Consider the following 11,920-nt stretch of genomic DNA (forward strand, 5'->3'; position numbering starts at 1 on the left):
GCATTTCACCAATCTCCCCATCAAATTCATCTGCACACCCAATCTCCTCACTCAGGTCATCCATCCTCCTTCTATCCACTCTCTTCACTCCCGCAATCCTCATGACCCAGTTGTTCTCACAAAGCTGCAGCTTCTGTTGTTGTTGTTGTCTCTGTCAACGCCACTATCTCCAGACCGTAAAGGTAGGCTGGCATTACGCATCACATCAGAACCTTCCCTTTCGATTTTCTTGATATCTTTCTGGCTGTGATTACTCCCTCCACCCTCCTCCATGCAATTGCACCCACCTGAATCCTCCTCCGCACCTCTGCCTTGGACTTACCATCCCTGGTCACTGTTCCTCCCAGATACTCAAACGTATCTCCTTCCCTTCTATCCTGATATTCATTTATTTTCTCTGCTGCCCGACCCACATCACTCAGTCTTCTCCATACTTCTCCTAAGGAGGAGCACCTTCATTACATGACTTAGGAGCATAATGACCCTATACTTCCCCGGATCTTGATACCACTGCACTCCCCCTTGCTTCCCAAATGCATATTTCCACTCCTCCAGTACGTCCTGCATCTCCTGCCCACTCTCCACGACAACACCCAGATTGTTCGCACATAACATCCTCCCCATACTACCCCTCAAGCTCACCTTCCTGCTTACCAGCTGCATCACCATGATAAACATGAGTGGATTGAGAGAGCTTCCCTGCCTCAGACCGTTGTTCACGCTGAACTCCTCAGACATCCCAGGACCAACCAAAACTCTTCTCTTCATTCCCTTGTACATCCCTTCCACTAACCTAACTTCTGCTTCCGGAACTCCCATCCATCTCAGTGTCACCATCACCCTCTCTCTTGGGACGATGTTCTAGCCCTTCTCCAGGTCCACAAATCCCAATGCTATCTCACTTTGCACCTCAAACCTCTTCTCCACAGGCTGTCTCAATGCGAACATCCCATCCGTTGATCCCATTCCCTTTCTAAACCCCTGCTGCTCTTCTCAAATCTCCATCTCCAACCTCTTCCTTATCCTCCCATCCAGAATCCTGTCCAGCACCTTCATGACATGACTTAGGAGCATAATGCCCCTGGACTTCCCGGATCTTGAACATCGTCCTTCTCCTTCCATATCAGCACCATTAACTCTGTCTTGCAATCTCTGGGAATTGAACCCTCGCTCCTTTGTATATTCAACAGCTTATTCGTCCAACTGGCTCAGACTTATTTCGCTGCAATTATCATCACTGCACACACTTCATCGATGCCTGGCAAGCCTGGTGTTGGCTTAATGGTTAGGGTGGCTGGCTTAAGATCTGAGGGTCTTGAGTTCTAGCCCCTATTTCCCTATGTTGAATTAACACCAGGCAGGTTCACTAACCCTGTCATCCTTCCGAGGTTGGCAAAATGAGTACCAGCTTGCCAGTAACAGGGGGCATTGCATCAGCGGCACAAGCATCCATCCATCCATCCATTGGGACCATACTCTGTGCAGAGCGTTGGTGCTGCCCAAGCAGTCTCCTTGGCTATTGGGCACAATCCTGGACGGGTTTCCACTCCAACACAGGATACCAGGAAGCTGGCACTCATTTAGCCGACCTCGGAAGATGACAGGCAGTCAACCCCACCTGGTATGAATTCAACAGCTGAAGGGGATTTGAACTCTGAATCCTAGGATCCCAAGCCCACCACCCTAACTATTAAGCAAACCCCAGACATGCGGCACAATCACGGCCCCAGAAAATGATGCAGCCAAACAGCTACAGGCTGCATACGAATAAATAAAATATATAATGCCTGGCGCTCTTCCCTTCTTCATCCTATTAAATTCCATCCGCACTTCCACCTCTGTGATCTCCACCAACTCCACTTCATCTTCTCTTCTGCATCCCTCTTTCCTTCATCTTCTCTATCCTTTTCTAAACCTTCTTTTCACCAACTGCCTTCATTACCTCTTCCATCCACCATACCTGGTTTCTATCCCTTGACGATGCACCTTTTCCTGATGTCCTTCCACACAAAACTTCTGCAATTCCTCTAAATGCCTCTCTCTGTACTTCTTCCACTCCTCCTCCAAACCTTCCACTTCTTCATGCAGTTCCGCTTACCTAGCCCTCAACCCCTCCTTGTACTCAACGACAATTTTTTCCCGATACTTCCCTTACCTAATAATCTTCTGACCCCTGATCTTAATCTCACTCCTTTTCTCCATCCATGCCACAAACACGACAGGCTTGTGCTGGGCAGTAACATGCTCTCCCGCCACTGCCTTACAATCCTTAACCCTCCACAACTGTCGCTTCCTTACCACCAGCAAATCCAGTTCTGTTCTATGCTGTCCACTCCTATCGGTAATTTTGTTGCTTTCCCACTTTTGAAAGAATGAACCAGCTATGGCCATCCCATTCCTCACCAGTAGCTCCACCAGCTCTTGACCTTCTCTATTCCTCCTTCCCCAACCAAATTTACCAAAACATTCCTCTTCACCCAGCACCGTTACTCCCACATACATGTTAAAGTCCCCTACAATGCACAGCATCACATATATCTCAACTATTCCCATCATCCTCTCCAGTGCATCCCTGAATTCCTGCTTTTCCATCCCAGTCCTTCGCGTTTGTGTCCCATATACCGACATGATAAAACAAACCATTTGCATGTGTATCACCAACCATGCCATAACTAGCCAGTAGCCATCCCTCTCATCTTTTCCACGCTGACCACCTGCTTGCTGATCTCTTCCGATACTTTTATTCCCACGCCATTACTCCCTCCATCCCCACCTGTATACAATAGCTTATATACTCCTACCAAACTCCCTGCGCTGTCTCCTTTCCATTTGGTCTCCCGCACACACAAAACTTTCAACCTCCTACTCTGCATCATCTCCACCACTTTGACTCCTCTTCCCCACCCACTCCCAATTGATCCCACATTCAAACTACCTAGCCTGACCTCGCTTCTGAACTGCTACCCACCTGGCAGAGCTGGTCCCATCTTGATCAGTTTGGGACACTCTGGTCCTCAATCAGCAGCACTACCCCCCTTCCCCCACCCCATTCACTCCCTCTTCTCTTCCTCCCCCAACCCCACTCACTCCCTCTCCTCTTCCTCCCCCCACCCCTTCCCTTCCTTATGTACCGCTGTGCTTAATACATTACATTTGTGCTTATTCAGTTCACACCAAGTAAATGATTTTTACAAAAGTCAATAAATACTCTCACAAAACTCACAAAATCAATCACAGTTCAAAAGTCACTCAGTGAGATCCTCCTCCTGCTCGCCAAGTCCAAAGGCACAAAGAGCACCCACAGCACCAACTGTCGATTCACCCCACTGCACCACAGGCCGAAGCAAGTCCACAGCACAAATGATAATATGTAACTGAATAACATGACATGTAATTATAATGTACCCTTCTTAGCAAGCTTCATGGTGGTGAATAAGGTGACAAACTTCCTGATATTACGTACAAGAGTGCATGCATTTTATACAGTTAATAGAGATGCAATGCGGGTGGGCTTCAAAATACATAAAACACCAGAATTGACAGTTATTGAAATGCAGTTCTTAAAATTTATGGAAAATCCTACTTGTAAAATCTTATTATATTGATGATCGTAATTTGTATGCAATTCCCTCAACCACTTTTACCGACCTTCTGGTTCACACCGTGTCCGCACCAGTCAGAACTCTCGTCCACCCTCGTACACGTGCAACAAGGAGAAAAAGACATAAAATGTCATAGCCCCCGTGATTTTAGTAATCTTGCTGTGTGGAGTTAAAAGGGTTAGCCCATAGTTATTTACAACTAAAATGGACGCCAATTTATCAGTCGTCCATCTTTGATCAAATCGCAAGATAAAGTGAGGTGCCCATGTATGCCATCATGTACTGTGCTTGTGCCAACTTTGAACAAAATCGGACCATGCATGTCTGAGAAATGGTTGGGGGCACGTTTAAGTAACAAAATGTCCGCCAGTCGGCCATCTTGGATCCGATTTCGGGGGAAAAATAAATGACGTGCATATGTAAGCCATCATTCATTATCTGCGTGACAAGTTTTAACAAGTTCGGTAAATGCATGTCCGAGAAATGGCTGAGGATGTGTTCAATACAAGGTTGTTTTTTTTTCCAACTAAACTGGCCGCCAGTCTACCAGTCGGCCATCTTTGATCAGATCGCAAAATAAGGTGAGATGTAAATGTATGCCATCGTGTACTGTGCTCGTTCCAAATTTGAACAAAACCGGGCCATGTACGTCCGAGAACTGATCGGGGACACCTTTCAGTAACAAAATGGCTTCCAGTCAGCCATCTTGGATCTGATCTCAAAAAAATGACATGCTTATGCAAGCCATCATTCTGTATTTCATCAATATGTGTGTCAAGGTTGAAAAGTATCAGTAAAATGCATGTCCGAGGAATGGTTGAGGTTGAGGACGTGTTCAATATCCGGTTTTTACAACTAAATTGGCTGCCAGTCAGCCATCTTTGATCGAATCGTGAAACAAAATGATGTGCTTATGTATACCATCATGTATTGTCTTTGTGCCAAGTTTGAACAAAATCGGTCCAAACACGTCCGAGATATGGCTGCAGATGGATGCACGGACGGACGAGGCCCAATACATAAGCCCCAGTTTCGGACTCAGTCCAATGGGAGCTAATAAATAGATGGCTTGTACGTGAAGCCACATTGGATCAATTTTCATGTTCTGGAGCTTTCTTTTCTCAGATTTGACATCTCTGTACTTTAAACATGTTTGACATTCAATCGTAGCTTATTCAATTAAGATCGCTTCACAAATGCTTGAATCTGTTGTTTTGGATATGAATTGGTATGAGCAGACAACATATGGGTGCATGTATGTGAGTATTCAGACACGCCGCATGCGGTATGTTTACGGAGAGCATATGACACACGGGAACGTGAAGTGGAGGTGAAGTGGAGGTGCAGGACGGGGGTGGCGAGGGGTGCGCTCACTCTGAGGAATTTAGGTTTTTTTGCTTGCATAATATGTAGTTGCCTCTTCCTTATATTGTTATATACTAGCAGAGCACCCGCCCTATGGGCGATCTTGTTCCAAGCATGCAACACGTTCTTCTGACGCATGCCTTTATTTGTGCGGTGTATAGGCAACAGACTGCTCGGTATGGGCAAACGAAAACCCGGGTTACATGCATGAAGCAAAAACATACCTACCACTTATTATTCAAATCACCTCACTGCACTGGAAAACGTGGGGACAGGAATACTGCACTGGAAATGGTGGTCACTTGTAATACCCTCCCTCACCTGGAGGTGGCACTACATGATACACATTTACATGGAGAATTTGTGTCGCTTACCCTTCCCTCCAAGACCACCGGCAAGATGAAAACGCCCCGATACATTATTTGGGGTCATGCTGATCCTATGTAGTAAGTCTGGATGTAATCATCCCAGAACTGTATGAGGAGTCGTGCGACAAACAAACACCGGTCCGTGGATTACAGTAAGGATTGTAGGGGAAGCCTTGTATTGTTGTATGGTTTGTTTCTACAATTAACACCCCCAATTTTTTTTATCATACCACAGAGTTTCTTAGACCCATAGGAGTATGAAGCCACCACTTAGGAAAATCTTTTTTTCTCTCTTTATTTTTATTTCTGCATTCCTAATTTCCAAGCTGTATCTGAGGATATTCTTTGTCAGGAGCCAGCTTGGGCTTTCGAAATGAAATTTTGCATCAATAATGTGAATAGAAAGTATGTGGGGCTGACATCATGTTTTGTGACCTTAACCTAATTTTAAGGTGATGACCCAATTTTAGACATTTTAACATTTTTTTCACCATACCTCGACCAAGGTTTGTCCGATCAGAACAAAATTGCCCTCTCTAGATAGGTTAGAGCAAGCCGCATTTACGCTTCATTTCCATTATACCCTCCAACTTAAAGATGAAGGTCTTGGATGCCGAGCAGTACGAAACCATCATTTCGATTTTTCTCCCTTTTTTTCTGCCAATGTCCAAGCTGTATCTTGGATCCACCTGGGACTTTCCAGATGAAATTTTGCATCAATAATCGGAGGTATGGGAGGGGTGGGAGTGGAATATGTCGGGTTGATGTAAAAAAAAATTTTTGACCTTAACCTATTTTTAAGGTCATGACCGCAATTATTGACATTTTACCATTTTTCATCATAACTCTACTTAAGGCGCTGTCACACCTTGACGGTTTAGCCAGCAATGGCAACGTATAAAAATGTATGTAAAACGTTGGCGTACGCTGAAATTTTGATGTTTTTTAAAATGTTTTTGGCGTACTCATAACGAATTGGTCGTATGCATAACATATTAGTAACGTACACAGAACGTTTCGTTGTCTTATAGATAACTTATACCAACGAATGCTTAGCGTGTTGTCGGCATTCACAACCTATGCCCAACGATAGTTTAACTTAGGCATAGCGCGCTGCACATATCGCCGACGAACTCGTGGTGTAGCCTGTTAAAGACCTGCCGCACGCCAGATTTAAATCATAACTGCCTGAGAATTGGAAGTGTCAACCACGCAGTCACACCTTGACGATTTAGCCAGCATATGCCGACCTATGAAAAATGTGTCTAAAACGCTGACACACGTCGAATACGGTATGGGTAAGTTGTGGAGACCTTAAGAGCACGCTGAAAAACGATGAAGTACGCTGTCATATTTTGTGGTATGTCTGGTACGTCGTGAAATTTCAAGCATGCTGAAAATTTTACGACGTACTCGCCATATGGCTCACACATTCCGCTATGCTGGGAATAAGTTGTAGGCACGATATGCGATCGTTGACACACGTCGACACAAGTTCCTTGTAAGTTACTCATAAGTCAAAACACGTCGAGGTAATGTTTAGCATACCCAAAACTTATTTTCTCCGTCAAGGCACATTTTCTTTTTTTCTCCTTGGCTCCATGAAGGCACGTGACAAATTATCTGAAGTTGTTGTTGTTGTTGTTGTTTTTTTTTTTTTTTAGTCTATCACGAATTTTAAAATATATTCGGACATTTGCTTTTAAGTTTCGACATCGACGTGAGAATATCCTCAAACAGAAAATATTCACAGAGGAGGAACTAAGAATAAGACATGAGCAAACTGAAGAGGCAATCGGACGTGACGTAAGGGCACGTGACGAAATATCGGAAGTTGTTGTTTTTTTTTTAACGCTACCAATACGCCATTATACGGTAGCTGTAAATTAGAAACACGTTCAGTAACTTCTGTGGTCGTCCGGAAGACGTCAATCAAATACGTCTACATACGTCAATATGCGTTGGAGGTACGTTACACATAGGTTCAAAGCACGTTACTCATAGGTTATAAATAAGTTTCGGGTGCACTAAGCATTACCTCGACGTGTTTCGACTTATGAGTAACTTACAAATAACGTGTGTCGACGTGTTTCAACGATTGCATAACGTGCCTACAACTTATGGCCAGCGTAGCGGAACTTGTGAGTCATACGCTGGCATACGTTGTAAAATTTCAAGCATGCTAAAATTTGAGGACAACCGCAAAGTACAACGATGAAAGCCAGCGTACTACGACGTATGGCAGTGTTTTTCAGCGTGCTCTTAATGTCATCAAAACTTACCCATCACGTATTCGACGTGTGCTAGCGTTTTAGACAAATTTTTCATAAGTCGGCATACGCTGGCTAAATCGTCAAGGTGTGACAGGGCCTGAAGGTTTGTCCGATCAGAATAAAATTTCCCTCAGTCGATAGCAAGTCGTATTTACGCTTAATTTACATCATACCCCTCTGAGTTAAAGGTCAAAGTCAAATGGCAGTCTGGGGAAAAAAAAAATTGTCATCACTCAATTTTGCCAATGCAGAATCTGAGACCGCTTGGGCTTCCAATGTGTTCTTGCATCATAATAGTGGACCTGCACTGACGTTGTGCACCTGATATTTGTTTCGTGTCCTTGACCTACTTTTCTTGGATTGTGACCTAATTAACAAAAAACACGTTTATGATCATAACTTGAATAATTTTCCTCCAATTTTCATGATGTTGAGTTTTATGGATAGATTGTAGATGGGGACACATTTTCTTTATATACACTGTATCCCTAAATGTTGAAGGTTAAGGTCATATGGTCGTCTAAAAAAAATATCCATCATTGGATTGCAGGCCAAATATAAGTCACGGGCAATCAACAACAATTTATTGCCCAATCTGCATATTGAGCATATCATTCTGTTGAGACAACCCTCCTCATGGTGCAGTGACTTACTATTATCCCTTGATGGCCACAAAGAAGCTGTCCTTATACATCTTGAATTTCAGTGCAATTATTGATGCAATAGACCATCAGATATTGCTGCAGAGACTGTTCAAGTGCTTTGGTTTTACTGGCTAAGATTACAATGGTTTTTCTCATATTTGGCAAATAGAAGAAATGCCGTGAGAATCAATGAGATCAAGTCAGATCCATACCATGACAACTGTTGCATAGCCCAAGGCTCGGTCATGGGTCCAATTATTTTCATCGTGTCCACTGCTCTATTTGTTGATATCATAATTGCTCATGACATACAATCAATGGTTTACGCAGATGATGCACAAATCTTTATTCTGTTCAAACCATCTAAATGTGAGGACTCGTGAAATCAACTCCATGCATGCATCGCTAATGTGAAGCTTTGGGCGACCCAAAACAAACTTACATTAAACGATTGTAAAACAGAAATCGTCCATTTTTCCTCAGTTCCTCGCAGTGCCTCATCCACTGGCCGTGACAGTTGGCAATGTCGACGTTTCTCCCATTGTCCATGCAAGAAACGTTGATGCGGTCATGGATCGTCACCTAACCATGAAAGAACAAATTAAGAACTTTTGCCGCTCTGCCACTGCAGCACTTCGATGCATTGGGAAGATTCAGAACTATCTTCTGAAGCAAACTACACTTTGTTTTGTTGTACTCATTTGTTCGCGGATGATTAGATGCCTGAAACACCCTTCTTTATGGTCTGCCATAATCTGATGTCCATCAGATAATACAACATGTACAAAACACTGCTGCTAGCATTACTGAGAAAGTTCCAAGAAGGCAACCTATCTCACAAATGCTACAAAATCTCCACTGGCTTTCCATTGAACATGGAATCGTTTTTGAGATCTTTCTAGTCAACTATAGAACATGAAACAACATGAACCTGGCCTACATAATAGACATGAATACCCCTTATGTACCAGCATGCACCTTGAGATCTACAGACCAATCCCATCCTCAGTGTCTCATTACTATGGTCCCAAGTCTCAACTCATTACTATGGCGACTGAGTTTTTTTTTTTTTTTAAACATTGCTCAAAGCACAAGTTGCGGGTGATTGCCAAGGGCAAGCCTGCACCGGCCGGCTTACCCTCGGAGATCGTTTTGTGATCACGGATATCAAGTTTTATTTGGTGGCATAACGGTAGAGCATCCACTCCGAATCTGGGAGTTCGGTGGCTAGATTTCCAACCTTGGCCAAGTCATAACAAAGATTCTAAAAATGGTACTTGCTGCTTCCTTGCTTGACGCTCAGTATTATAAAAGGTTATAGAGTATGGTTAAATTCTGAGGATTGGCATCTGTGGGGAGGAGGAAATTTCAACTTAATTGCTTCACTTGAGTGCGGAGAGAAAAGCAACATTGAGACGTTATCTTAAAAGATGGTGGCTCTGGTACCCAGAATGCTCTGGGATTTTGGGATGTGACATCACTTCCCGCAAGCTTTGTCTGTTGTTGTCTCGTGTATTCGTTTGCATGTGCACATGTGATTTGTGTATTCAGTTCCACTACAAGCATTAGACCCTGCAAACAACAACAAAAAGTCCATTTCCGCTCACACATCTGACAAACGTAGCCGTGAGCTCCACGAGGGAGTGATTCTGGGGTTGGCTGTGGGACACTTTGTCAGCCCAAGCATTGGGAACAAAATCAATACAAGTTTGTAATTTGGAGTAATTGCCATACTGTTGGATCAATAAATGGTATTTTGGGTTTCTTCCTCTCTTGGTCTTTTTTTTTGTTTGTTTCGCCCTCCCCCCTCCGCGTTCCTCCCTTATCGTACGTGAAACCCTCTTTAATCTGCATCCGGCTAAAGGTTGTCCTTTTTCATCTAATTCATCCATGCCATTGATGTTACATTTTCAGTTCTTGTTCTTGCCCACTTGTTATGCTCTTTCACCTTCCATCTTACATTCACTTTATATTTCTTTGCTCAATAAACCTTCAGTAGTATTACTTTGAGGTTGCCTTGCAGCGTGAATGTGAAAACTTTGGTTTTATCCCTGAATGGAAAAGAACGTTTATATTTTTCTTGGTTCCCATTTTCATTCTGTCGGGATGTATAAATGTGAATTATTGGCCATAAGCTTCCGTTATGGGTGACAGACATTATTGGTATTGAGTGTCTTTAAAAATATATATATATTTTTTTGGGGGTGATGGGGGGATTCCACCTGACATCTGTTTGAACTGAACCTCAAATTCCAACACTTTTATAGAATACTGTATATGATAATTTACCTTCTCTTTCTGATCTTATTCATTTATTTTACTCGTTTGGTTTGTCAAATATTTTTTTTTTCCTTTTTGATCACATCCTTTTCACATTTGCCATCTCTTGTGCTACCTGTCACAATCGTCGTCGTCTATATCCATTTCTATACCTCCATCGTTTTGTTCGAACCTCACTTAGCCTTATCAATGTCACCCAACTGCCCATCCGTAGCTGGCCTCTGCAGATCCAGTTCACACCACTTCCCTGCAAGTTGTGGTTGTTTCCAAGATGCGGGCCCAGCAGGAGCTGCTTGGCCTTGAGGCCTTCCAGAATCTTCTGTCCACTGTAGATAACAGTTTGCTGCAACAACTACAGGAGTTTATGGCTGTTGGTTGACACCGTGAGTGCAGGGTGGTGGAATTGCACGAGAATTATGGAAGGGGTAAAGAGAAGCAGAGAAGGATTTAAAGTGGGTGACCCAAACCGGAGAAGAACGAAGGGATGGGTGGAACAGAGATGTCAACCAGTGATGATAAACTGATGGTGAACAATATTTGATGCCAAAAAGGTATTGAAAGGCTGCGTGGATGTTGCTCGCCATGAGGTGGAAGATGCGCTCGGTAAGAGTCAAAGCTTGTGTGATAGGACGAGGCGTGATGAAGTAGAAGAAAGGGTGGAGGATGGTTTTGAGTTTTCGAGTGAGACCATATTTTGAATGTTTATGCAGAGGAATGTGCTATTTTTGAAGAATTTATGTGAAAGAAACTGCCTTTTTGCAGCTGATGAATGTGCTATTTTTATATTGTCGTCTGACTGGTGTGATGTTCATGATGTGCTGAGTTATTGAACTGCATAAAGATCTAAATAACATCTTCGATAGAAAAGAAAATAAACGCCCACAACTTCGAAGCGTGTCGATTGGTTGATGAGACCGCATTATTTGGTGCTGGAGGTCAGAGATGTGGAGAATACTTCGTAGTCGGTGGGAGCAGTCGATTCTGCGTATTTATGAGCAAGACTCGCGCTGAATTCTATTAAACTGCACCATGCTTCCGAGCTGGCTCAGAGCGATTATGAAAGATGAGAGAAAGAGAATGTTAAAGAGAAAGAGAAAACCCCTGTCTGTCTGTTTATTGTCCGTTTGTCTACGAGCAGGATATCTCAAAATGTTGTGGACGGATTCTGACTAAATTTGGTGGGCAAGTTGGGTGTGTGACAAGGACGAATTGATTCGATTGTGGTGAAGATCTGAACCTGGATCCAGATACTAGAATTTTTGAAGTGATTCTTCACCATTGAGAGATGCGGCTAAAAACTGTGCATAGCATATTTCATAAAGTTGTGAACGAGTTATGACAAAACTAGGTGGATGAGTTAGTTGGGTGACAAAAACAAGCCGATTCGA

At 43.3% G+C, this 11,920-nt stretch overlaps 1 protein-coding gene across 4 annotated transcripts in view; it reads left to right on the forward strand.

The window, feature by feature from the left end:
• IPO11 (importin 11) overlaps positions 1-11,424 on the forward strand; it is a 204,635-nt gene extending 193,211 nt beyond the window's left edge. For all 4 annotated transcript variants that reach the window (XM_085847233.1, XM_085847237.1, XM_085847235.1 and 1 more), the window contains one exon: positions 10,747-11,424. In XM_085847233.1, the coding sequence (XP_085703359.1) occupies positions 10,747-10,911 (165 nt within the window). In that variant the 3' untranslated portion in view covers positions 10,912-11,424. The remainder of the gene's footprint in view (positions 1-10,746) is intronic.
• Positions 11,425-11,920: the final 496 nt, after the last annotated feature.

Source organism: Eptatretus burgeri, chromosome 11, assembly GCF_056783735.1.
Source record: "Eptatretus burgeri isolate ZD-2024b chromosome 11, Ebu_testis_v1, whole genome shotgun sequence".
Taxonomy (NCBI): Eukaryota; Metazoa; Chordata; class Myxini; order Myxiniformes; family Myxinidae; genus Eptatretus; species Eptatretus burgeri.